Source organism: Amblyomma americanum, chromosome 6, assembly GCF_052857255.1.
Source record: "Amblyomma americanum isolate KBUSLIRL-KWMA chromosome 6, ASM5285725v1, whole genome shotgun sequence".
NCBI classification, from domain to species: domain Eukaryota; kingdom Metazoa; phylum Arthropoda; class Arachnida; order Ixodida; family Ixodidae; genus Amblyomma; species Amblyomma americanum.
In genome coordinates, this window is record NC_135502.1 from 108,767,142 (window position 1) to 108,794,318 (window position 27,177).

General features: G+C 42.8%; 2 protein-coding genes across 8 annotated transcripts in view; one reads left to right on the forward strand and one right to left on the reverse strand.

The window, feature by feature from the left end:
- Nucleotides 1-12,054, reverse strand: part of LOC144093963 (V-type proton ATPase 116 kDa subunit a 1-like) — a 52,752-nt gene extending 40,698 nt beyond the window's left edge. For all 4 annotated transcript variants that reach the window (XM_077627742.1, XM_077627741.1, XM_077627743.1 and 1 more), the window contains exons 1-4: nucleotides 11,797-12,054; nucleotides 11,563-11,641; nucleotides 10,978-11,075; nucleotides 7,217-7,345 (exon numbers count right to left, since the gene is read on the reverse strand). In XM_077627742.1, coding sequence (XP_077483868.1) covers nucleotides 7,217-7,345; nucleotides 10,978-11,075; nucleotides 11,563-11,641; nucleotides 11,797-11,913 — 423 coding nt within the window. In that variant the 5' untranslated portion in view covers nucleotides 11,914-12,054. The remainder of the gene's footprint in view (nucleotides 1-7,216; nucleotides 7,346-10,977; nucleotides 11,076-11,562; nucleotides 11,642-11,796) is intronic.
- A 93-nt stretch (nucleotides 12,055-12,147) lies between these two features.
- LOC144093965 (V-type proton ATPase 116 kDa subunit a 1-like) overlaps nucleotides 12,148-27,177 on the forward strand; it is a 56,357-nt gene continuing 41,327 nt past the window's right edge. Inside the window, exons 1-6 of one of the 4 annotated variants that reach the window (XM_077627746.1) lie at nucleotides 12,254-12,382; nucleotides 12,868-12,946; nucleotides 14,191-14,288; nucleotides 17,055-17,183; nucleotides 18,834-18,848; nucleotides 22,911-22,996. In XM_077627746.1, the coding sequence (XP_077483872.1) occupies nucleotides 12,368-12,382; nucleotides 12,868-12,946; nucleotides 14,191-14,288; nucleotides 17,055-17,183; nucleotides 18,834-18,848; nucleotides 22,911-22,996 (422 nt within the window). In that variant the 5' untranslated portion in view covers nucleotides 12,254-12,367. Of the gene's footprint in view, nucleotides 12,383-12,542; nucleotides 12,752-12,867; nucleotides 12,947-14,190; nucleotides 14,289-17,054; nucleotides 17,184-18,833; nucleotides 18,849-22,910; nucleotides 22,997-27,177 lie in introns of those variants that run through there. The other 3 variants (XM_077627744.1, XM_077627747.1, XM_077627745.1) reach the window with 3 other exon arrangements.

The following is a 27,177-nucleotide window of genomic DNA, read 5'->3' on the forward strand; positions in this document are numbered from 1 at the left end:
GTGGTGAAAAGACAGCACAAGAGATTGAAGACAAACCTGTCCTGCTTTTCTGCAATGAGTCTTCACTGATACATTCATGCTCTGGCACCTTCACAGTGCAAAATATGTGAAATAAATGTGCACGCCTATATTCTAGCTGCTACTCTGGCCACTTTTCTGGCTGCATTAAAACCAAGACTTTATAGTCTCTAGTCTACGAAGTACATGCAAGCCCTCAGTTCCTTTGCAGCACTGTAACCAGAGAAGCCACACCTTGTGGTTCAACTAAATGACATGGTGCCGAAAAATTCAGATGTACATTTTTGTCACTATAAAGGCGTGTAAAGTAAATTGTGCCTCGCCTCTCCACATGTGCGAACCGTAATAGAGTATTAAGAATAATGCTCAGCCAACTTCAGAGCTGATTTTCAGTCTAAGATCTGCGTAACTTAATCCCAAAAACCATGACAGTGTGCTTGTTGAAGGTGTTTGAAGGTTCCATTTTTTTTTTTTTGCAATATTCCTCATTATAGCTTGAAGGTTCTGTACAGTGGTTGCACTGCAGTTTTCACTGTGGAGTGTTTGCTTTAGCATCTCTACTTCACCCTATTACAAGTTTTTTTTTGCAATGAGCGAGGCACAGTGCAACCTTTGACTGCAGGCTCACGAAAGCAGTCACGACACAGTCATCTGTACGTATGATGCATCGATATCCAGGGCACTGTGATTATGCAGAACTGTTGCACCATGCAGAAGGCTATCAACAACTTTTCTGCCACTTACCCATTACGTGTTGAAGAAACTTTTTGAAATGTTTGCACAATCCTCATTAAGCAAAAAAATTACGAATGTGAAATGAAGATGGCAAAAGAGCCTGTTTTCTGAAGCAAGGATGACTGCAGCAAAGGAACAGTGAGTCAAGTGGCGGAGACAGAATGCCTTAGAATGCAGTTCAGGCGAGGAGGACAGGGTTCCAAGGGAGGCAATAAATTAAGACATCTGCTGGATCCCGGCATTTTACAGTGGCTTTAGTGTGATTAGTTTTCTTGTCCACCAGTCTGCACTACAAACAATGTGCACGACAGACATTACAGGAGGCTGTCCTAATCAAGACGAGCACAGACGTAAAGGTTAAACTGCATGTACAGCATTGGGAAAAGTGCAATGAAGCAAGAAGGAGGAATGTGTCAAATGGACGTGACAAGGGGGTTAGAACCTAGAAAATAAAAGCAGGAAAGCCTTTTCACCTCAAGCCAGGGAAGCTTTCCACTATTACACAACCACAAGGAAAACTAAGGAAGGAGCAGGTTCTACAGGAAAAGGAGCAGGATGGGGCCCCCACAGACGTCTATATTCCTCAGCTATCTGACAGCTTGAGACACTCGTGCAAGGCAGTCTGGTCATCACCTACTTGGAAGTGCAGCGGAACAATCAACAAAGGTGCAAACCTAGGTCTCGCAATGCCAAAGCTGCAAAAAGAAAATATATCAACCAAGCAGCCCCGCTCAGGTCTTGCCAACCCTGTAAAAGCGGAGGCTTGCACCTAGGTGCAGGCACCTCAGCTTGATTCTGCAGCCGCAACTTGCTCAAGACCATAAAATGCTACAAGGCGTTCCCCAGTGAGCACAAGGCGGACGCGTGCACCCATGCATACTCTGCAGCTGAAACAGACATCCACAGATGGAGAGCTGCTGGGGCTCTCCTGACAAGCCCAGCATTGCCCTGCAATGCACACTGGGAGGCAGCCCTGCTTTGCTCCACGCAGAGAGCCACAAGGATGAAAGCACGTTACATACACATGCACTGCAGTGGCTCAAAAAAAAAGAGCCGCTGGCTGGCTCCCATAAGACTTGCATCAAACCATCCACAATATTGTCACATCACTAAGTTATGTGCAGGGTTTCGCACCCTATTCCAACGCAACAAAAAATAACCTACTTCTCTGTACTTACGAGTTTCTTGACAGTAAATGCCCCATGCAATAGTATGAGAAACACTTGGTGACATAACATGCACTACTACATTCCATTCCTAGTGATTGCATATATAGTGACTGCATAAAAGTAGAGAGGGAAGCAGTATCTGCCAGCTTCACTTATCACTGCTACATCAAACTGGGGCATTAAGTCTCGTTTATCCAAGGCAGTGCACTTTAGCGCACATAAGGACAAACTTAACCGCAGTAATCGAAGAGGCCATTGCTTCCACTGAACATAGGGCACGGGGAGCACATTAAGCCAGTTACTCCACTACATGCAAGAAAAAGTAAAAAAACAATGAAAACAGCCACCGACCAGTGACGTAACCCTGCACATAATAAATGCGACAGACACACCGCTGACCCGCACATGAAGTGCCTAACGCACAGGTTGGTTTTCAACAGCAGCATACGCCTACATGCAAGGAAGACAAGGGTAACATAACAATTCTCCCCGAAGTGCAACATGCAACCCCCCCTCTCCTCCCCCAACAGCCCACACTGTCTGGTTCCACGTGTAGCAATTCTTCTGGACCAATAAGTGGTGAGGGCTTGTCCCTCCCTTCAACTTAGCGAAAAAAGACTTTGCCCCCCTCAACAAAGCAGAAAACAAAGCCAGAGAGAGAAAAGCAGGTTAGTTGCACACAAGTAGATAGGCAAGGCAAGAGAAGAAGACGGGCAACGCTACACAGCACCATGTGAAGAGAGAGAGAGAAAGATCACTGGGGTGGGAAAACATTTCCTGCATGGGAGAAACACCATTTGTCAACGCCAAATTGTGAGCAGGCAGCAGCTTTCATAGAAACCAGTGCAAAACCGACAAACTTCCATTAAGTTCTTTGTGTTGCCAAAGTGAACGGAAAAGAAAGAAGGATGATGATGATTATGGATTTTTGTGGCGCAAGGGCAGCTATGGCCAAAGAGCGCCATGTCACAAGGTATTTTTATTTTTCTCAAGGTGGGGTCAAAGACCCATTTCCCAAGCATTTCACCCTAAATAAGCCGAGCACCAGACCAGGGGAAAGCTTGTACCCATTGTATCACTGGTGGGTGCCCGGCGGCACTGGGGATCGAACCCCGCACCTCCCGCATACGAAAAGAAAGAAAGAGAGAAAGAAAGGAAGAAAGAAACGAAAAGTCAGCTCAACAGAACTCGTACCTTGAAAATGCAGCACATGACCCGTAATAACCTATACAAACCAAGGCTAACCCAGAGAATGTAGAGTGATCAATCAGCATCTGTACGTTTAGCACTGAACTTTGCAAGGCTCCTAAAGTAACAGACTTGTGACACTGGCACAAAGCTGCTGCTTGCCCACCAATGTAAAACAAAGGGTTGCAAAGGCAGATGGAATCTGTACTTGATTAGTTCAATCAAGTCCTGGCTACACAGGTAGTGTGCTCTCTGCTGCAAGCATTTATTTTTAGCATGCAGCCTTGCTTTCGTTGGGCCCCAACAAGGGCACAGTACAAAACGGCAGGCAGCAGTTTACAAAAAATGTTTTCAGCTAGATCAAGACCCTTAGCTGTACAGTTAGCATGCCCTGCATGCTAACCTGTACCCTGCCACAGGTTAGATGGGACCACATGTCAAGATAGCATTTGCTTCAGAACAGTATTTGTAGCCAGCTAAATGACCACAAATTTCTTTTCCCTCATCATGAGGAGTCAAGGCAGCTTTCAGTTTCCCCATTGGTCCACTGGCAATTCTCCCACAAGTAACGATCTTAGTCCTCTCCAAAAAACTCTCCGAAGGGACCCCGACAGCAACTCTACTGGGTTTTTGTTTGCAAAATCTGATGGTAGGGCCTTTTGTGGCTATGTTAATGCCCATTCAGCAAAAAAAAAAAACAACTTTTATCACAGAAATTTAAAGCCGGAATTTTTTCTCTGCAACCCTGATCTGAACTCATGACATTTTGATGTGTCTGTTTCCAGAAATAGTTTGGCAGTTTTCTCAGCAAGGGCAAACTCTGCAGATTTAAGTTTCACCAGCATAAGTGGTCACATTCTTCGTTTAGAGGTCAAGCACTCGAAAAGAAATTTTGATGTTTTGTGCAGGGGAAACGAAAAAAAAATCTCGTGACTGGGTCAATAGGGGCAAGCTTACTTTGTAAATCTGCCGCACTGCCTATGCAGCAACTAAGATGGAACCAGGACAAGACTGAATGAAAAGATTTCCAGCTACCTGCACCAAGGGTATATTAACCCAGGCAGCACAGGTAATTAGCCCAATATTGCAAAAAAATGGCTTTGCATTGGCGCTTTGTAGGACCAGCCTTTGCCAATACATGCACAATATTGGGCCAATTACATGTGCTCCTTGGGAAGATAAAAACACACACACACACATACACAGTCATTCTTGCAAAGCTCTGATAAGACAGATCTAATCGAACAATAAATTGAGCACAGTGACTTACTGCAAAAACACTGAAACAGGAAAAAAATGGGGCTGGTTGTTGCAGTTGCCCTTTGCTCTGCTCAAAGCCACCTGCAATCTAATCTTAACAGGGGCACTACATTCTACGGCTATCTATATGGCTCTTAGGCAAGTAGAAAATATGCATTCCATACAAGCTATTAAGCTGCAAGCGATGCCAGCCTGCCCACAGCTCAGCTTATTCTCTCAAATGCTTAGCAGAAAAAAATAGAGGGATTTAATCACAAAGTCGAGAGCAAAGGACCACTGACCCGCATCAAAAGAGGTGGTCAGCAAAATGCTGAAGATGTGCTTTTTAGATCCAGCACAGTTTCAAATGCTCATTTGCCAAGTGCTGTCCAGTGTGCAATTACATGTTCTGATGCCTATCCATTTTCCAGTGCTGAACTCGCAAAACAATGGTCCTTAAGGCAAAAGTGTACAGGTAACTGCAATACTGTCTTCATGAACTAATAGCTGCATGCGACAGATCCCAGTTTAGCCCAGTACCAATTCCCATGCGCTGTGATTCTAGAAGTGCGGCTCTTTTATTGCAAAGATGTTACCGTGTACGTTTTACACAAAGCTATTTCAAAAGGTGCTGAAGTCAGGAAATGCAATCTGAATCACTTAACTGCCTGCTTTCTCGATGACGTAGCGTGACTATCAACTGATGGAGCAGCTGGCAAACGAGCGCATACCCCTAGCGTCATACTTAAAAGTGCTCTATAGTCGTGGACAAAACTTTGTAGGATGTGGTTGCACAAAAAGAAATTTATTTGTGCCCTGTCAGGGAAATCAGGTCATGGAAAAGCATATAAGCATGTAGCATGCTCCACTCATTGGGATGAACGCCAACTGGGTAGAGAGGCAATGAAATTCTTTCCTTCAAATCCACATCCTGCAAAGTTTTATCTCTGATTACACCTATGCACCTAATGTTGTCCCTCAAACAATACTGGCAAGGATGCATAAAAATAAATCCTATTTTTATTTGCTTTTGCACCCCTACCCACTACAATCTCTCTTGTAAACCCTGTAATGCCCAGTGCATAATGCAAGATGGAGACCATAAAAATTAACAAGCTTTCATTTTTGCAGGTACGGCCTTTTCCAACATATATTATATCAAAACAAGGCACCAGCTATAAGATATGCAGGAGACTTGCTCAAAGATAACTCACTGCAAAAGCTAACCATAATGGCAAAACAGCTCGAAATTTCCACAGTCATACCACAGTGTAAGCAGGTGATTGAACAGTTTTTAATTTTAGTTTACGGTATGCATCTGAGTGTAGATGTGATTTTACCACTCTTAAAGCACTTGAAAACTGTTTTCCCAGCTTAATTTATTTCATTCCTGCAATGAAGAAAACAATAATGGAACTGAAGTTCGTGACTTTTATCCAATGTTTTTGCTGCTTGGGCATTACACGGTTAAATCAACTCCTTGGCTCTACATGCTGCACAGCATGCAACAGTTTTGTTTTTGGGCTGAAACAACCTGCAGAACACCAGTATACATGATAAAGTGCATATGCAAGCACAAGTATATGTTCAAGGCAAAGTGCTGAGTTCTGCAAGTGTCTGGGCATTCTGCAAATATATGGTGGACTCTGCATAAATGAAACTCAGGAAAAAAGATCCCTCTAATTTTGTGCAATTTTCACAGTAATGATAAACTGTAACATCCTGTGATATTCCACAAGTATTAAATGCCAGTAGCATGACTGGGAAGTTCAGTGCCATTGTAATGCTACATTTCAACATATGCACAGTGTGCACACCTCAATCTGCGAGAAGTTTGAAACAAATGAGCCATCAATGACTCTCACGGGAATTTTCAGTTGTCACTATGGAATGGCCTGCATCTAAAACTAACACAGAAAGATCATACTGCACTGCTTTGCATATGCATTCAAAACACAAGACGGTTTCCACGCATTCCATTTTTTTATCCTGCACAGATGACTTGAAGATGCTGACCTCCGCAAACATGAGTGGTTGGTAGTTTGTGTGCTCTTGCTGACATGCTTTCCCAGCTCAATGTTGTAAGAATGCCCCCATTTCACCGACTCTGTGGTTATGGGCTGCTAAGCGAAAGCTCGCAGGATTGCTCACTTGCTGCACAATGTCTGTGCATGCTAAAAAACCTTGAGTTGTCGAAACTAATTCAGAGCCCTCCACTGTAACATCCCTCACAGCACATGTGCAGCTGTGGGATGTTAAACCATTACAAGTGCACTGTGGCTGAAATGAATATCAGAATGTGAGATTTTGTTCCATTTCCACCTGACCAGAGAGAAAGACCTCCACATTAACCAGATACTATTAGTGTGGCGAGCACAGCAAAGGAAGCAAAGTTGCATGTATATTAGTGCAGTCGGTTCACAAATCTTAGTTTCATCTATGGAGAGTCAATTACTATACATGAAAAATGATCAGCAGACGTGCCTCTAGCATGACAACCATTAGGCTGGTTGAACTTGGTTGAAATATGCCATGCATGCTGTGCAGCAAGGCTGTAGGAAAATCCTGACTGAGGGCAACATACACCCAATGTTTTAAGGCAACCACAGGAGTCCATTGTTTTACGACTGTGACCAACCTTAGCCTAAGATGCTCTCTCTCTAATCTTTAAGATGATACCTCACAATTCTTAATTGTTTCAATATGCCTCATTTATTTCACTAGGTGCAGCTGGAGGCACGACTAATTAATGCCAAGTTTTCATGCAGTAGAGGGTTTCAGCATGTAGAAATAAAATTGGCAGACTGAATGAAGTTACCAAAGCACTTGACACTATACTGCTACAGCATGACAGTGAAGGCACGTACCTCATCAAAGAAGGCCTGCGTTTTACGCAGAATGTGCTTCAGCTCAGTAAGCTCGAGGTAAGTCTTCTTCAGAGCTTCAGCATTAGTGTTCACCTCTTTCAGCTCATTCTCAAGCTTCTCAAATGTAGCCTGGAAAAAAAAAGTAAAAGGGGCGCTTAGTCCACATGAGCAGCCCTATTCAACCACAAGGTTGCAGTTAGTGTAGCTAGTACCTGTAACAATAGCTTGCATGTCTAGGCAGATAAATCTTCAAAAGAGTTGTGTCGGCATGAACCCCACTGGGTTTGCGAATACAGATAAACCTGGTTGTACTGAAATTAGCAAAATAATTTGATATATCAGTTAGCTGATAAATTAAAATTTGCTGAGGCAAGATGCAACTGAGACACGAGCCGCTTGCAGCCCATCCCTCCATCCAAGCAGTCAGCACAGCGCAGTGCCCCTGCCCAGTGCACGAGTATGTGGGCATGGATACAGTGAAATATGAGAAGCATTTCCTACACACAACATGCCACGTAGGATGCCCAAACCATGGTACCCAAATGTGCAACTTGCCCCAATGATGATAAGAAGCCTATACTGCCGGTCTTGCTTCTGCTGGTCACTACTTGCATAAAGAAGGCATACCGACAGAAACAAGGTGCCATGTGCCCTAAACTAGCCTCCTTTAGCACAACAACGCGAGCTAGTAATGTAATTTGTTCCAGCAGAAGTCGGTGGCTCAGTGGTTAGGACGCTCGGCTACTGAGCCGGAGTTCCCGGGTTCGAACCCGGCCGCAGCGGCCGCGTTTCGATGGAGGCGAAACAAACGCAAAAGGCACCGATGTGCTGTGTGATGTCAGTGCACGTTAAGGATCCAGGTGGCCGAAATTATTCCGCAGTCCTCCAATATGGCACCTCTTTCTCTCTTCTTTCACTCCTACCTTCCTCCCTTACCTTAACACATGGTTCGGGTGTCCACTGAGATAGGATATGCGAGACAGATACTGCCCTATTTCCTTTCTTCAAAAAAAATTTTTCAAGTTTACCACAGCCTTCAATTCATTATTTCAGTGGCAGGCATAGAAGTGCATCTGCTCTGAGCCCCATCTGGCGGCATTGCTTGCCTGCGTGAGCGGCTTTGGATTCTTCGAGGTAAACTTCACAATAGAAAAATAATTGCAAGAGTGTGCTGATGAAGGGCACAAATTATGGGGGCACAACAAAGCACCTCATTTGATAAGATGCAATGCCGCCATCAGGAGCTACGTAGTTACCACTTAGCTCTAAAAGGGAGCATCCAGGCCACATGGCCTTTCTGCAGGCAACAAAACTTTGCGTCCAATCCAAACAGGGGGTGAAGCATCTGAACAGTGGGTGCCTAAATAGGGTCATGTCATTTGCCTTTCAAGTGTAGAGGTTTCCATGAAAATCAAGCATACACATTTAAATTCTTCAGGGCATACCAAACTGAACAGTGACAGTTATGCCATGTCTGCACTTCATTTTCACACAGGATGCATGAACTGTCACTAATCAGACCCAACTATCTACGAGTGGGGTGGAAAATGAAAAATGAAGCTTAACTTGGATAAAACTGTGTGCATGGAGTTTTCAAGGAAACATACAAAACACGTATCCACACACATTATAAATAATGCGTGTCTTAAAGCAGTCCCACAATACAAGTATTTAGGTATATATTTCCCGCCATCGCTCTGCTGGCGCTGCCATGTAAGTTATACGGTTGGAAAGGTCTCCAAAAGCTTAGGATTTCTCCTCTGAAATACGCGTTCCTTTCCGCAAGCCTCCCCAAGAACTTCTTTACAAAACATATGTACGGTCAGTACTGGAGTATGCTAGCACAGTGTGGGACCCACCTACCATACATAGCTTGTGAAGAAAAACTTGAGAAAGTGCAGTCCTTGGCAGATTGATATATACTTTGAAAGTAATTTAAACATTGTAACTTCAGTGCAAAAATGGCTAAAAAGGTTCTAGCTTGGGAATCAGACAACCGCAGAACCAAGCTAGGGCTCAAACTTTTGCATAACATACACTACTCCCACACTGGCATTCCACACGACACATACATCTTCAAACCACACTACTATGTACCCGCACGCCCTGACCATGGCCAAAAAGTATGTGAATATAAATGCAGGGCGGCAGCATACAGCAACTCTTTTTTTTTTTTCAAAAAACCACTCAGTGGAACCATCTGCCAACCATTGTTACGGCTATCTCATCAAATGAAGCGCTCTATTCCGCTTTGAGCCAGGTCACATCATTTCATCATTAGATTAGGAGCTGTTATCTATGAGCAGCTGCCATGCTTCTTGTGTTTCATAGTGTATTCCACTTTCGTTCTCATCTTTGCATAGTATACTTGCATGGAACACACATAGCACACATTAGAAGTTTTTTGTTGCATTACTTGTTCATTAACATGTGTACTGCATTGATATTTGTTATTCTTTTCTATTATTCTCTAGGTGACTGTGCTGCTTTTCTCTTTTATTTCATTTACCTGCTTTTTTGTGTTATGTTACACGTATCAACCCCCCCATTGTTATGCCAAAATTGGTGCTGTGGGTAAAGAATAAACAAAATAAACGACTGGAAAGTATCGGCAGAGGCATATGCCTCTCTTGATCACCTAAACTTACCCAACCACCTGCAGCAACACAGCCAAAAAAGCAGAATTTTGCAACATGAGGAGCAAAACCAGCAACTGTCCATATGAGGCAAGCATTGTCTAGTAGTTTTGGCTTACGTCGGTTTTGAACTTCTCCATGTTAACATAGTGAAAAAAAAAGAGACAAAACCGACAGACTTTCAGACTACAATGAGCATGTCGTGTCCCGTCACTTGTAATGTGCATCTTGGATTTATCCCTTTTGTGACACGGTATCTACGATTGTGCACGTGACTTTTTTTTTTTTAGGTGTTCAGTGGTGTTTTCGAAAAGTCAGGAATGCGAAATACATTTCAAGGTCCTGCTGGACAGAATGGCAGGCTTATAGTATGCCCTGAAAAAAAAAAAAAAGTTTCCCGAAACAAGAAATAAAGATCAATGTTGCAGATTTATATATAGTCGGCTTTGGAAGTGTTTTCTGCTGCTGTCGCTTATCTGAAGCAGTAGAATGCTTAATTAAAGGTCAATATAGCTGAGTTCTTGTTGCAGAAACAACTCCGAATGATAAAAACAAGTTAAATTGTGCCTAAATGTGTGATACAAGAATAAGGCTGCGATTCCAAGCGTGGAAGTGTAGGGCGTGCGTCATTTCAGAAAGTTCTTGAGCCATTCATTTTGTGTTCGTGAAACAGGTGCTTCTATATATAGTCACACAAATTTTTATAGTTTTCTCAATTGAGTACAGAACGCATGTCTGAAAGGATTGTGTGTTCTTGCAATTGTCTCATCTGTGAACCCGAGGCTTGCCACATGATGCAAACATATAAACACCAGTACGCTGGGTCAATAAAGGTCCCTCATCAAAGTTCCAGCCAATGAATCCTGGCTCTTTATTAGGTCCACCTCAACCTCACACCACAGCAAGAACTCCGGTTTCCCCAGCTAGAACTGTGCTTTGTGATCACCATTTGGCTCTCACCACAGTTCGTGCAGAAAAACTGCCCCTGCAATCAAATGGATTCTGATGCTGGCCATCAAATGTAACTCCACAGTGAAGACTGAGTTCTAAATAGCAAACCAGACAACTATTTACACCCGTCTCCAAAAGCAACGCAAGAGTCGTAAGGAAACTACAGACACTTACCTCCAAGTCTATCATTTCTCGGGGCTGTGGTGCTTCTGGGTTGTCACCAATGTCCAGCATTGGAATCCCATCCTTCTTGATCTCTTTTTCCAGAAAGCCTGGATTTCGTGGAAGAAGAGTATGATAACCAACCAAACTCAAATCTTTAGGTCGGCAGTGCGTAGAAAATGTTTGAAAACCATGAGAAGGCAGCGACGTTCCCAACAACCTGGCACGGCTAGAGGAAGAAACAGGTTAAATGCATGAACACTTATTAGCCACTGAGGAGTAGTGAAAGCGAAATCGAAGCTGTAAGGAGCCCCCAGTAGCTTCCGACGTAATATGCCAGTTTAGTATATAGAACACAGAATCGTATCCGAATCTCGGTACAATTAACGTATATGTATTCGCACTTTTCCGTCTGGGAAACCGCACATTAAAAAACTAGTACAACAAACACGCCTACATCAGCAGTCAACTCGGGCAGAATTTCACGCGTATTGCAAGAGATAGCTGGCGGTTTGGAGGGCGTCGTGAGAAACGATAAAAACGAACACAAGAAAAAGCAAAATACAGAACACAAGCTACAAAATGTTCGACACTCACGTAGCTTCCGCTCCATTTCATCACAGCGGCGAACTTCATTCACGAACTTTCGTTGAAATGCATTGACGTCTGGGTTTAGCTAGAATGAGGCAAGACAAGGGGCAGACAGAAATCAGTGAAATGCGGTCAGAAATTCATCTGCGAAAACCGAAACGCAGGCGTGCGTGCTTGATTAACCGGTGTTAATCACGACTCAATGCGAAAGCAAAGTGAACAAGAACAAAAAAATCTTACATCTCTGAACTGGACCAAACCAAGTTCGCCTAGCTCCGACACGCATCCGTACGCTGCTTCGGACTGAAGAAACAGCTGGCAGAGTGTCATTTCCTCGCTGCGGAAAAGGCCCCCCATCTTCACTATTGCCTGAAAAAGCTTTCTCTCCCAATATGAACTTTTCCCAATTCTTAACCTATGCGTACACTTTCATACGCCCTGATAAAACGGTAGCAGCAGCACTGCGGACTGCCGCAATCATGTGACGACGATCAATAAGAGTCGTTGTTGATGTGAGCGCACCCGTTGCCTGGTGTTTCTCGTTAAAAAGGGAGCGCTCGTGCCAGCAGCGATGTGATCACGTGGGGACGTGAGTATCTATGCCGCCATCGTCCTTCAGGTTTGAAATTGTTTACGTGCGTCACGCTATGCGGATGATTGCACGGCGCTGCTACGAGCACTTCTCTTTCTTTTCTCAGCGTAAATAAGCTGTACATACAAAACTGTTTCGCTTGATATCAGCGCGCTGTTAGGTCTCTGCGATGTTTGATGCTTTTACTGTGTCCCATCAAAATGGCAGCTGTTGTAGTACATGCCGCACCAATCGGTAAGTTTGCTTTCAACCACAGCTTCATTTCTAACGTGGCGAGCGTTTTCACATTCGTGCCTACGAGTCATGCGCAATCGTCTTCTAATCCCAGTGAACGCCGCGCATGACCGGTTAGCTCGTGCGTGCGCTCCTGGCCGGCTGTCTCGCGCCACGCGCATCTGCCGGTGTTCTAGACGTTCCACAGCGTAGCCAGCGTAGCGGAGACCGGGTGTTCGTTTTAAAGCAGGTTTTAAATTAATTCGTTGCAAGATGGGGGGCCTCTTCCGCAGCGAGGAAATGACGCTATGCCAGCTGTTTCTGCAGTCCGAAGCAGCGTACGGCTGCGTGTCTGAGCTCGGCGAGCTTGGTTTAGTCCAGTTCAGAGACGTGAGGCTTCGCTTCTGTCCACCTCGCTCACGCGCCCTGCTCGCATCTTATGCTCGCTCATATATCGTAGTTAACAGTTTTTACAGTACGTTTTCTTGCTTTCTCTCTGTCAACAGCTCAACCCAGATGTCAACGCATTTCAGCGCAAGTTCGTCAACGAGGTTCGCCGTTGCGACGAAATGGAACGGAAGCTACGTGAGTAATTGCATGGTTGTCTGTATGTCATCTTCTGAGTAGCTGTACCGACTTTGTCTTGTTAATTCATAATGTGTGGCACTGATCGTGCAAGTATGTTCATTCCCGCTTACGTCACTCTAATGTCTTGTACAGACCATACAACAAAGTGCTCGAACAGCTCTGACATGCGTTGCTGTAAACCGCCATCAATTCGGATGTGCATGCGTGGTAAGGTGTAGTTTAGAGCCGTAGGCCTCTCCGCATGCACATGAACACGGAAGATGATAATCTCCAATTTTATCCGTATCTTGGCACAAATCATGTCCAGCTGGAATTGCAGTTTCCAGGAGAAACCACTCAGTCCCGACTGCAACGTCTTAAGCTTCTAGCTGGCAAATGGAATTCCCAGCTGGCTACACCTGTGGAAAATCTTCCAGCTAGCTCCAGTCGGAATTTTTTCAACTTCCAACTGTAAAACTGAAATGCAGCTGGAATGAGCGGCACCATTTTCATCTGGCTTGTGAATGACGCCCTCACCAGTGTGCTGTTCGAGTGCTTTAGATGAGTATGTGGACGTCTGCACTATCTTGACTAAAGCCACCGTGAACATGGGAGTGCCTGGCCTTGCATACTATTTATTAATGCTGCATACTATTGGTGCTTTCTAATGGGGCCATAGGGAACCAACTCGCATGTGCAGTGCATGCCACACTGCCATTCAGTGTGCATAGTTGAAAGGAGGCTCAAGGTGTAAGCTATGCCTCTGATTCTAGACCAGACATAATTGAACAAAGAAAAACGTTTGTTATAACACCGATATTTGCTTAGTGCCTAGCCTATCTTGCTGTTTTCACTCCTGGTGCTGTTAGTTTCACAAGTGTTTTGAGACAATAAAGGCACATGACCTTTAAAACCTGGTTGAGTGGCATTACACTAAATAGCTAGAGCACATAGGAGCTTTGAAACTGCTGGAGAAAATAAACAATTGTTTCTTTTCTCCAGCAGTTTCAGAACTCCTACGTGCTCTAGCTATTTAGCCTTATGTCACTCTAGCAGGTTTTAAATGTCGTGCACCTTTAACCTAAATGGTTCACTTTAGCCTTAGTGTATGGTTCAGTATGCTTGCAATTTTAGTGAACGGCACACATCTGATCTGATCCATTACAAGTGCACAGATGCTTAAAGTGTGTACCAAAGTGAACTTGTGCTGCTGTTTACATTACTCAGCTGCTTCTTTGGTATCTACTTCTGTGAAATCCCAGGCTTCCTGGAGAAAGAGATTAAAAGAGATGGCATCCACATGCCAGACACTGGCGACAGCCCAGAGGCACCTCAGCCTCGAGAAATGATCGACTTGGAGGTGAGTGCCGTGCTCTTGTCGGATATCTTGATTGCTTACCCCCTGATTCTTGCAACTGCTTTTTTGGTATACATGATAGCTGCTATGGTTTGGGTATAGAGAGTTGCAGATGCTGGAAGTTCGCGAAAAATGTGAATAAGAGGTTCTTAAGCTTGGCGACAACAGCAAACCTGCCCCCTAATTTGTCTAAAAAAAACCCCGTGGCTGTGGACACAATATCTTTGAGCATGCTGGGTGGGCACAAAGGAGCTGGTCAATCTTGTGGCATGGCCTAGAGCAGGTTTTGATGTATGGAGTCAGTGCTGTTTGTCAAAGTGTAAATTTTGGGAACCAGCGACACTTGTAATTACTGTTTATTTGCTTTGCCCTCCAGTTCGCATTAGATTTAGCCTTGGCGAAGGGTTATAATTTGCTTTAAACAGGACCATCGCTTAGCGTCTGCGTATACCTTCATTTTCACGTCACTGACATTTGCTTATTCACTTCGTGCTCTCTCAGAGTTCCTTGTTATAATTAAATTTCACTGTGCTATGCACTCTTTTCAAATCTATCGGAATGAACCACTGCATTGAACCTTCCAACTTGTTCGCCATGTCTACAGTGTGTACTATATCTGACAGTGCTTATGATGAGGATTCTCCATTTGATGGTGCTCCGGCTGAGTTTCGAAGTGCTTAGTGACATATCATACCAGAAATTTTCTCTCTTGTGCCTACATGATATCAAGTGTGTCCACGTGACTCGCGGTAATACAGGATACTCTGTCCGCCACTGTGAACGAGTGTGGCGCTGGCACACACTTGGAAGGGTTGGTCACACACAACATAAATATATCCCCCAAAAACATAAGATTGAACAGCCGCCGCCATAGTCTAGTTGGTAGAGCCCTATATGTGACATATGGAGGTCATTGGTTCAGATCTCATTGTTGCCATGTGGTTATTCCTTCTGCTTTTTTAATCAGTTATATTTTAGAGATAAAGAGATTACGCTTTTAATTTCCCACTGGTCAACACTAGAAATAAAAAAAAAAGAAACATTCTGATATGCTTTCTTTTATTTCAATTACTGTTGGCTTCCTTAATACAATTGTTAGTTTACTTGTTCAACATTGCACAGTGCTATACTTTTGAGTGACAGGTCTGCATGCAGTGGACGTAGTCAGGCTGATGGTGGTGGTGGTGATGATACTTTTGAGAATGGTCCTTGCTTTCAGGAAGAGGAAGAATGTGAGTTAGTGCTGACTTCGTCCCTTAATTCAGTCACCACTGTAATCCTCAAAACGAAATTTATTGATAACGAACATAGCAGGGTGGCCATTTTTCAATTGATTTGCAGATTTCAGAACGTTGTCGCATAATACAAAATAGTCTTTCACAGATGTTTTTGATATGTCGAATCATTTTATGCTGCTATTTTGTGAAATAGACAGGACTGATCAGCTTAGATTATGAAGCAGGTGGAATGCCTTTGGAGACATTACACTTTTTTATATAGTATAGTCTGCATCTTTTTGCAGCTACTTCATGCTACAGTAGTATAAACCTGCCATCTTGATTTGGCATCAATAAATAATTATGCTCTGGCAGCATAATGACTGATGCCTGATTTCAGCATTTTAATCACTATATTTAGTAATATAACTTGAATTATTAGTGAAATTTCAGTCTCTTGTTGCCCTGAAGTACAATGTGAGGCAGCTAGCTAGTGAGCTGCTCAGCCTCGTGAACATCACTGCCTGATGCTATGGAAACTTGCTTGACATAAGGGCTCTTCATGGCAGGTTTGGTTTGGTTAATGGAGTTTAGTGTCCCAACGAGGCTCAGGCTATGAGGGATGCCGTAGTGAAGGGCTCCGGAAATTTCGACGACGTGGGGTACTCTTTAACGTGCATTGACATCGCGCAGTACACGGGCCTCTATCATTTTGCCTCCATCAAAATGTGACCACCGCGGCTGGGATCGAACGCGCATGTGGGTTGGCAGCCGAGCTCTTCAAGGTAGGGTTAACACACCCTGATATGTTGAATACATAGTATCGAGGTTAGTGTGAATTTGTGAATCAAGCATTAATAAATCATGAAAGCTTATTTGCTTCCCGCAAAAGCAGCTGCCCTCCTACTCTCCTCATTAGCATATATAGTTCTTTCATGGCTCACAGCATGCATGGCTGCTTTGTGCTTACAATGTGAAACTCGAGGCAAGTTCTCTTTTCTCAGAGCTATGTCATATCACTGACTACAGCATTGTGCTGTTGAGCATGAATGTGTTTTGGACCCTGGGCATGACAATTGCGTTTCGATGGAAGTGTGGTGCGAAAATGTACGTACTAAGATTTTAGTGCACGCTGGAGGCCTCCAGGTAGTCCAGCCTTGCAGCCCACCACAGTGTAGGCATATGCTATTAGTCATACATACTGTTGATTGACTGTAATGTACAGGTAGACTGATGAAAATTTAAAAATCCATTCATCGATATGCAGATTGTTTGGCACATTTGATCACACAGACATTACAGATATGGAATTGCTGCTTGTAACCATCGCAAGCGCTTGGAATTAACTCTTGAGTTCTGTTACATGGCTCTTAATTGTTCAGGAGAAACATGGGCAGATGTAGTGCACTAAGCAGTGACCAGTTCGTTTTGTCTGGACTTGCAATTTAATGGTATAGGTAGCAGGAAAGGCAATGTTGCTCTCTGTGGTGGCAGACATTGGCTGCTAAAAGAGGTCAGTGTAGACACTGGTCTGGATTTGATTGTCATGCAGGCCACATTTGAGAAGCTCGAGAATGAACTGAAGGAGGTGAACACCAATGCGGAGGCTCTGAAGAAGACCTTCCTTGAGCTCACTGAGTTGAAGCACATCCTCCGTAAAACACAGGCATTTTTTGACGAGGTACGTGGCTTCCCTAGCATTGTCTAGAACGTGCTAAGATAGCACCGTTTAATTCCTGCACGCATCAGTTGGCCCCTGGTAGTATGTGTAGCGATATTAATGCAAAAGCATTTCTTGCCTCATGGAAGACGCGACCACGAGATGTGTACACGAGCTGTGACCACAAGATAACTAGATAACAATGATAAGAACAACGATAGTAACGATAGCAGGTAATTAACCACTATTGATTAATGAAATGAAATGACAGGTAATTCATAATTAACAAAAATAGGCGGTGACAATAGTTAGTGGTAATAGTTGAAGGGCAGCAATGACAGTTAATAACATTAATAGTTAGTGTTAGTAATAGTGGGAGTAATAATAGTGACATTAAATGTGATAGTAATAGCTAGTAGTAGTAAGATAGTCGTAGTGATAGTAATAGTGATATTAATAGTGATAGTAATAGTGATAGTGATGTCATCAGCCAGTCACATGATGGGACCCAACTAGTCATGTGATAGGAACATCTCTAAACAAATAGTCGATGAGTTTGACATCACAAAAGATAAAAAAGACAAAAAAGCATGTCTAGACAAGAAGTTGCGTCCCTGCAGTTTGTTCTTGGATGCCGACACATGTGGTACTAAAAATGCTTTTGCATTTCTGCACATAAGGAGACTTAAGTGCACGCCTTGAATTTTTTTAGTTAAACGTGTTAAAAGGAATTAAAAGTGAGCAAATACCAGTCAAGAAGGTTACCCTTGTTGACGGGGTTTCTGTACTGTGTAATTATTCTAAACTGCAAGCAATCCCCTTCCACATGCTGTATGCTTGTAGCTTCTTCAATCGCCTAGTTAGCATTTATGTGCTGTTGTTGTGTAGCTTGTCATGGTCTTCTGCTGTAAATTTTATTATCAGTTCTCTTGCCTTGAGAATTTTACAAGCTGTGTACCCTTTCAAAAACCAGCAGGACTTGCAGTTTCTTTTCTTTACCTATAAAAGATCACAGCTAAACATGAAACCCCATGCACTTAATGCTGAATTTTGCTTGCAGACATTACATTTAGCGCCCTGGAACTAAGAAGTGTAGTAGGATTCATTAGTGCTGTTCAGGTTAGGTAAGATGTGAGTTCTGAGGAGAGCAAAGGGCTGTTGCAGCACTAATTGTTGCTGGAACATTACCACAATGTTACCTTCCAATGCTCATTTCAGATTTTTTTTCTAGTATATTGATTGGTGATTCTCGCTGTTAGCCATTTAAGTTACTATTTCTTGGTGCATGGAAAAAAAAGTACTGTTAAGAACGGTCTGGTCTTTGATGCAAAATACGTAAATTCAGTAGCACACTTATTCTTTACAAAAAGCACACAATTCTCTAAGGTTTATTTCTGGCCACCTTACAGCTTCACATAATGTTTGTATGCACTTGCACTAGGCAGGCAATTGCAGCAGCGCAACTCCAGATGGCATTCAGACATACATTTGTAATGTTAGTGAATGGTAGCCATTGTCCTACAGCACGCGTTATAGCAACAGTTTGTGCTACTGCAGTGTTTGCTTGGCACTTTTAGAGTTTCCAGGTTCTCATGCTTGAATAAATATATGCCTTAAGCATTCCAGCACGACTGATTGTGTTTTTATTCTTTTCTCTTTCTTTTTTTAAAGATATCTTCGGTACAGGTAGCTGGGAAATTCTCTTGAAATACAGTCCTGTCCTGGTGCCATCTTGTTGCCGCAAGCATGCTTCCATGGGCGAAACAGCAGATCCCCTGAAATAAGCCCAGGCCTTGCTTTTCCCGTCTTGGCTGGCCATTCACGAGATGATGGATGCCGTTTGCCCTCCCTTTTTCTCTCTTTAAAACTGCAAAACTTCTCGTGAAATGTTTTCCTCTTGCCCTTGTGCTGTAACTGAACATATTTAAATGTGATGAGAAAGTATAAGCAGCAGAGCATGGTAACAGTTTTTTTAAGATTTCTGCTTGTTTACTTAACTGCTTGTGACAGCCAGTAGAAAGCAAGACAACAGACAAAGCAAATTCACTTTCAACTTGTGATGCTGCCTTGCCTGTAAAAATGTTATTGCCTGCAGGAGCATGCTTGCAATGCAAGAGAGGACTCGGTCTTGCTAGGCAGTTGTTTGGTTTTGTGCCTCTTTGGGCCTAGTTCAAGAGGGTGCTTCCAAAAAGTTGCAGGTTGTAGCAGGAAAAGGAAGGTGCTATTAAAGTCAGCATTTGACTGGACTATGTATGCTTGCAGTTTTCGTCAGCCTTTACTAGCGTTGCTTTTGAAATCACAAGCGTGTCATGACATTCAGCCAGTGTAAAAAATTTGGGCGGGTACTGTACTCTACTGCCTCCGTGATATAGCCACAACAAGGGTGTTGACATAATGGCTTCCTGTGCGAAAGCATGTGTGCTTTGCTTTGCCCGCTAACATGGGATGCACAAGATTTCAACCACTGTTTTTTTTTCATGAAGGCAAAGTACTTCCTGCCTGTCCACGTTGCTTGAGTTGTCTACTATGAATGGAACAAGTTCCGCGGTCCTGTTTGCAAAGTCTTCAGAGTACTGTACACAGGAAGATAAAAAAGTTGTTACATCAGGGAATGATAATCAGGTCACGGTCATGTTGGCTTGTGTATGCTTGAGCTGGTACTGCTGTAACATTTTCACATCTCAACAGCCTCTTCTTTGCAGTACATTTTGGTGTTTCTCTCTTGCCTTGCCCCATGTGCCTGTATGCAAAACTAGTCTTTCCTGACTTGGGCTCCTTCCTCTGCTTTGTGAGAGGTGTTTTCACACTGCAAGTTGTAGGGAATTGGACTGGCATTTGATAAAGCTGAAAGCAGTCTGCACTCATTGAGTGCAGAGCGAGCACAGCAATAGGACAGTGTAGTGTAGACAAAGATAGCTGTGTTGCCCCCCTTGTTTTTGTGGCTCGCACAGCATGCATGGCCATCAAGGCATAATGTGTGTGCAGTCAGATTAAATGCAGTGTTTTCATCATTGTTGTTTCCATAATGTTGAATTAATGTTGAATGAATTAAGACTGGGTGTGTTCTCTACGTACTGCTTGTTCACTAGAAGTGCTGACCTGTTTCTTTCTCATGAAGGAGAGATTGGTGTCGATTGTACCAAAATTAATGGTTTACGTCTTGAATCCTGAGCCTAATGCCATCCTTGAGCTATGCATTCATTTGCTAACAAATAGCACACGCAAAAAGTTTTCTTTTGCTTCCGTACTCCTATGCATTGACTTCTTTTGAGCCACACAATCTAAAGTGTAGATTCATCTGGCCCCCAGTAGGCAGAAGTCAGGGAAGATAAAATTCTTGACAGCACAGAATGAAACGAAACAGGATGGAAGCCCCCATTCCACAGACAAATGTTAGGACGGGGTGGCTTGTCTTCATCCGGGTTCAGATGAAAACTGAGGGTTCACTGCCACCTTTTGTTCACTTTGTGCTGTCCCCGCTAATTCTGCGAGGTGCACCCTCATTCACCTGTTGTGGAGGGTGCAGTGAGAAAAGTGGTCAGGAAAGCTAACTCAACTGTGTAATTACTTATTGTACACTTAGATAGCAAGCTACCGTGCACTGATGCAGTGGGGTTAAAATGACGGCGAGATGGGAGAAGTGTGGTACCCTGCTCTGGAGCAGTTCTGCAGTCTGTGGTTGTTGTTGCAGTGACTGTCGGAAAAGGCAGCAAAAATGCGTTGTTCCCTAAAAATGTTTTTCTGATCAGCAAGATTGGCCATCTTGCTGCCGGTTCCGTCCAATAGGCACGAAAGTCCGTTCAGTACTGCATGCTTGCATCTGTTGTCTTGCTTGGCTACATTTCTTTCCTGCCGTTGTGTCTGCTGTTCTGCACTGCCTGACACCCCTTGCTTATTCCTTGTCTCCACTCAAGTCTTGCCCATTCTTCCTGAACATGTCTGGTTAGGGAACCTTAGAGCTTGATTTTTGTTGACAGGTCTGATTAATTGTTGCAAGAGTTGTCGTAGTGTTGCCTGCATTAAATGTGTGTTTGGTGCGAGGAGAAAGCTCAGCTTGTTACGTGAGTAAAGTACCCTTCTCCAGTTTTGAAATTTATTCTTGAACTGCAGAACTTTTCACGTGCAATAACGATTTTTGCCTTGCTGAGTAGCAGCCTCAAATATTGGCTGTTATGTGGCGTGCACAACCTGATCTTGCATAGTTAGCAATATGCTCACCAGATATGGGTTGGTTATGCATGCCATTTTCACAATGTGGTTTTTTTACATTAAGTGTTCTTGGTGGAGTTGAATGTAGCCTGTAACTCCTGCATATTAACATGCACCCAATATTTTTGAACGGTTTTGTAGGAAAGCTGCAGTATTATACACTCAGCTTTGTTGAGCAAGTTCATCACTGGAACAGTGGTACAGATTTGTTGAGGCTCAAAGTTGGCATGTTCACTAGTTCAACTGCAGCTGGAAATTTTGTATGCAGCACATTCATTTATTATTTATATCCCTCAGGGCCAAAGGCATTTCAGAGGGAGTGGTTACAAAAGAATACAGAAGTGAATGAAAACAAAATACAAGTGCCATATTCCTGGTTATAAAAATATGTCTAAAGTATTAAGCAAACAATTGCTAGTGCAAGGCAAAAGGACAAGCAAGGCTGATGGAGAACAATCGGAACATTTGTTGTGAGCCTTAGTATACATTGTTAGCTAGACTGTTATGGAATGTCAGGTTATCTGGAATGCTGGCTGCGATCTGGAAAAGTTTTTCCAATCTACTGATGTGCAGGGAATGAGACTGCGAATGAGCTTTTGCTTGGTACGAAGATATGCCTACTTTGTGAGCTTGGCTACTAGGAGTGAGATGCGGCTGAGGAGATATTGCATCACGTAGATTGACACAATTGTAAAAAAATTTACCATTTCTCTTCAGTGCTAGACCTCTTGGAAAAATGGTTTTTGCTATTTGATAACTTTCTAAGGTATGAGTTGTACATGGCTGCATAATAAGAGATCTAGGTTCTTTAGGAACACTTTAGGAGGTACTTATCTTTTGCAAGTAATTTCAGCAACCTTTAGCTGCTCTGAAGAGTGGTATGTGGAAATTTTAAAACTTTTTTGAGTTGCCAATTTAAAACCATCGCAGGAGCTGTTGAGCTTCTTTCCCTCGTGGTCTGATTTTACGAGAAGCCACAAGGGATGTCGAATTCTTCCTTAGTTCTTCCCCCACCCTCTGTTTCTCTCTTCTTTAGATGCACACTGGGGCCAAAAAAATGTCTGTCTGAATTGTTAGGGTAATGTGGTTAATTGCAGAGCGACCATTCGTACTGCAAACAGAAGTTTAAAATCTGAAAAAGGCCAAAAAATAAAATACGGGTGCCTCTCTATCATCGGTCGATTTCGTGAGTAAAATGCGTGCGTTGGCACTTTATTTTTCTGCATGGATCCCAGAGGGTGCACTGCACTGCCATTCACTTCAAAACAGCCTCAACCAGTTGCTTTTGGTAGGGACATCACGACTTTGAATTTACTGGTGGGAAGATGCTTAAGCTCAAGCATCTCTCCTTGATAGTGCATCTCTCACTGCTGGACAATCTTTAACGTTGCCAAAAGAGCCACAGAATATCAATGTTTACTGAGAGTGATAAGTGGATGGAGTTGCCCCTTTGACGAGTCAAAAGGATGAAAAAGCATGCTTGCATGTGTGATGTGACTGTGTTGCTCATACTGAGTGCTCTTTCTTCGCTTCACACAGATGCACGACCCAAGTGCCCAGGAAGAGCACGTCATGTTGCTGGGAGATGAGGGCCTCAGAGCTGGTGGACAGGCCCTCAGGCTTGGGTAAGCTGGCTATGTAGGAGCGCACACCATGGTAGAACCCCTGTGTGCACCAGCAAGTGTGCGGACAGCACTCCTGTGTCTCCCGGGCCCATGTGCTGGCCAATGAGGAATTCTGAGCATCACAGGTGATGTTTGAAAGCATAGTTGTCATGTACAGTGGGTCTGCTACAAATGAATGTGAGTGGCAGGAAAAAAATTTCTATTTTTAAGTGCACAGTGAGGAGATTCTTTGTTGTTCTCCTTGATCTCATGTTCGCAAGCTATTGCTAACCCATATGGATGATGCAAGAGGCTGAAATGAGATTTGTGATTGTAAAATGCCCTGCTGTCATGCTAACGATCTTTCATCGCCTCACCTTTGTCATGAAAATGCAATAGATTGGTCAACCGGCTTCATTCAGTGCATTTTTCAGAACGGCCACATCTTTTTTTTGTTAAGTTTGTCCCTTGCCTTACAGCAGATGTCAACAGAAAGGTCAGAGCTGGCATAGTTGGAGAGAAAAAAATATCACCTGTTGCTCCTGAGCAGCACTGGGCATTAATGGGTTAACAGAAGTGGCTAAAATTTTTAGCAAGGTTGAACTGGTCATGAGGCAAGCAGAAATGAGAAGGGCTTTGCAAGGAAATCCTTCTATGACAACTTCTCTGTTGTCCTGTACAAGCACGGCGGCCTAACATCATGTCGAAATGTTTATGTGCTGCATGTTACTGAAAAAAACTGTTACTGTAATAAAATAGCAGAATATGACAAACTATGTGCTACGTGCATTACCGACCATTGTTCTCAAATGTTCTCTCCTGGCTAACCTAACACAACCTAATTTATCTTAAATGCCTCTCCTGTGCTGTGATAATGATCTCTTTGGACAAGATTTTTATCAATGACCTGTCACAAAAATGGGGCTGCACAGAAATATCATTACGCACATAAAACTACATAAACTTATTTCTATATCAAAAACTTTTTAGCTGAAATTCTGCTCTCAGGATTTGACAACTGTTATGTGGCTTTAATGTAAAATGTGCACAAGGCTCACTGGGCAGTCAAGCCTTGCTGAACAGTGCAGTCATGTGTTGTGTCATTTGATCTGACTTCTCAGTTTCTTATGAGTCAAATTCTGTCAGAATACATACATCTTTACATACATCTTTATTTCCAGAAGACAACTGGATGGTCTCTTGGGCTAAAAGCTACACAAAAGCTTGACGAGGCCCAAGAGACCATTACAAGGCAGCAGCGTAAAGAATAGAAACATAATAGATGAATAGTACATAGGTAGACAGTAATAGGGAAATAATAAAACAGTTACTGTGACAGGTAATAATGATGTCAATCGCATAAAGCTACCAGTAATGAACTGAAAACAAAAATAAAACAACTGAAAAGCACATACGCAGAAACAACAAACAAAAATTAATGGATCACAACTGCACAAAACAGGAATGTAATTGTTTTTTGTTCAAGCCCACTGTGTGTCTATATTTGTTTAGTATTGTAGGGAGGTTATGGGTAAGTGACTGATATTTATAAAATGTATGAAAATGAGGAACTGCCCGCGCATCAACATTTCTTGTTTGCACGCTAATATTTCGTCGCTCTAAGGATGCCAAGGACTTTAGAAGGTTAGTAACTTCAGGGGAGGAAAAGTAGATTGACTGTAATAGGCGAAATTCATACAACTTGTCTACACTTATGATATTGAATGATTCAAATGCACCCTTTGTAGTTTCCATGGGCTCAATATTTGCTATGTAACGGATGATTTTTTTCTGTAAAACCAGGAGTTTATTTAAATTGGTTTTTGTGGTTGTGCACCAAACTAGACTGCAGTATCTTAAATGAGAGTTAAACAAAGCATGATGTACTTGAAGTTTTATCTTGGGTGGAAGTACAGTACGACAGCGCGATATAACTCCTGTAATCGAGGAAAGTTTTTTACGAAGGTGATCAATGTGAGCATCCCAGGTTAGATGTGAGGAAAAATGTACACCTAATATTTTATTTTTGTCAACGATTTCAATTTCTTGGTGCTCATAGGTTATAGTGTGATTTATTTCAACTTATTTGTTTTTAGTGTGGAATATAATAGCTTTAGTTTTAGTGCAATTGATTTGAAGTCTGTTTAACCTGGACCATGTGGATAGCTTAGCTAAAAATTCATTACATTGCATGATTAAACCATCAGCATTTGGGCCAGAAATAAGAATAGTACTATCATCAGCATATATCACTAGTTTTACTGTATTATCAATATTCACCAAGTCATTAACTTATGTATTGAACAACAGCGGACCTAACACACTTCCCTGGGGTACGCCACTCTTTATCGGAAAAAGGGATGAGCTGCAGTTTTTGACAAACACTCTCTGAAACCTGTTGCTGAGGTAGCATTTCAGCAAAGCTAGACACGTGCCGCGGATCCCGTAAGCTTGTATTTTGGATAGAAGAATGTTATGGTCCAGACAGTCAAAAGCCCTGCTGAAATCTATAAAAACAGCCAACGAGAACAAATTACTTTCTATGTTTCGTAAAATATTTACTTTTAATGTTAGTAAAGCAGTTTCCGTCGATCTGTCCTTCCTAAAACCGAACTGTGCATTTGTTATGTTTTCTTTGTTAAAGAAGTTAGTTATACGAGCAAAAATGATTTTTTCTAGTGCCTTAGAAAATACAGGGAGGACTGAAATTGGGCGATAGTTTGTTGCCAAGTTTGGGTCGCCGCCCTTGAAGATTACAGAAACCCTGGCACATTTCATTTTTTCAGGAAAGACGCCCGAATCCAGTATTAAATTAAATATGTAAGCAAGTACGAATGTCTACAAGTGCCCAGAAACTCTTCTCTGGACTCTATTTAGAGATTTGCTCAAACTGTTTTTTTTTTTGTCCCCCTGAGTCTATTCTACTCGAAGCTTAATTCATCAGTGTAGCACAATCTCGATGCTAGTCTGACAGCACACTTGTGCTTCCTTCCATATTCCCATCTTTAAAAATTAAACGTTTAATTTTTAATTTTATTGTTTTGAATGCTGATGAAATGTTTTTATGTACCTGTTAGCGTTGCTGTTTGGTGCTGTTCTTTTCCAACCAGAATTTGCTTTCATCATGCTGAAATCGACTGTGTGTTCTGATGTGTGTTCATATATTGATGTCCTATTGATGTGCGTGCTTTGCTCCAGTGGGGGCAGGGTAGCGATGGATGCCAAAATTTGCATTATCTGCCATGTAAATGGCATGACATGACATAAACAAGCAGACTGTTGGTACCAGGAAAAAAAAAAATAAAGTGAGCACAGTACCACGTTGATTTCTGTCCCATATTGCACGTTGTCCTTTTTTTTTTTTGGAAGCCTAACCAAAGCGTTCCAGAGTGTTTCTGACCTTTTTTGTCATTGGTTTATCATCCTACTGTTAATGTGGTGGCCACTGATACATACCGTATGACAGGGGTACCAAAATGTGCGGCTGGTTTAGTGGTGGGTGCAGTTCATGGATGTAGGCAAGTCACTTTACTGGCAGCTCCATAGTTGGTTCAGTGCCACACAAACTATGTATGACTCATCTGCATCATGCATGGTGAAAAAAATATTAGTTTCAGGGAAAGGCCTTTCCACAGCTTTCTGAGATAACACTGCTGTTCTGATATGGAGGAATTATGTGGATATTAATTGCATTTCAGACTTACAGCTTTTCAGAATGGTTATTAACTGAAGAGAGCCAAGGGCCTCATTAAGGGAGTGAAGAAAAGCATGCTCAAAACAAGCCTGATGATACTGCTGTGATGAAAATCTGGAATTCCTGTCTTGAGGGACCAAACTGGAAAGAGATCGAGAAAATTGCACTCTGTTGGAGGGAGATTAAATAATGACCTGCCGTCGCGTGAACTGCCCTTTTTCATCTTTTATGTTGTAATTTTTGCATTCCTAATCTTAGTCTCTTGTACAGGAGCTAAAAGCTTTGAATTATTTATTCATTTAATGTTTCCCTAAGCTGTGTTTCAAGTACTACTTCCCTCCAGGCTGATGGTGTTTCAGGCTTTTTTACAGTGATGGCTGTTAGGTGCCTATCCCTGGCATTCTCGTTGCCATTGCTGTCGGCATAACCGGTGGGTGCGCTAGCACCTACTGGTTACGCTGGTCAACCTGGGTCTCATGAGCCTATGGGTGGCACTATGCATCACTAT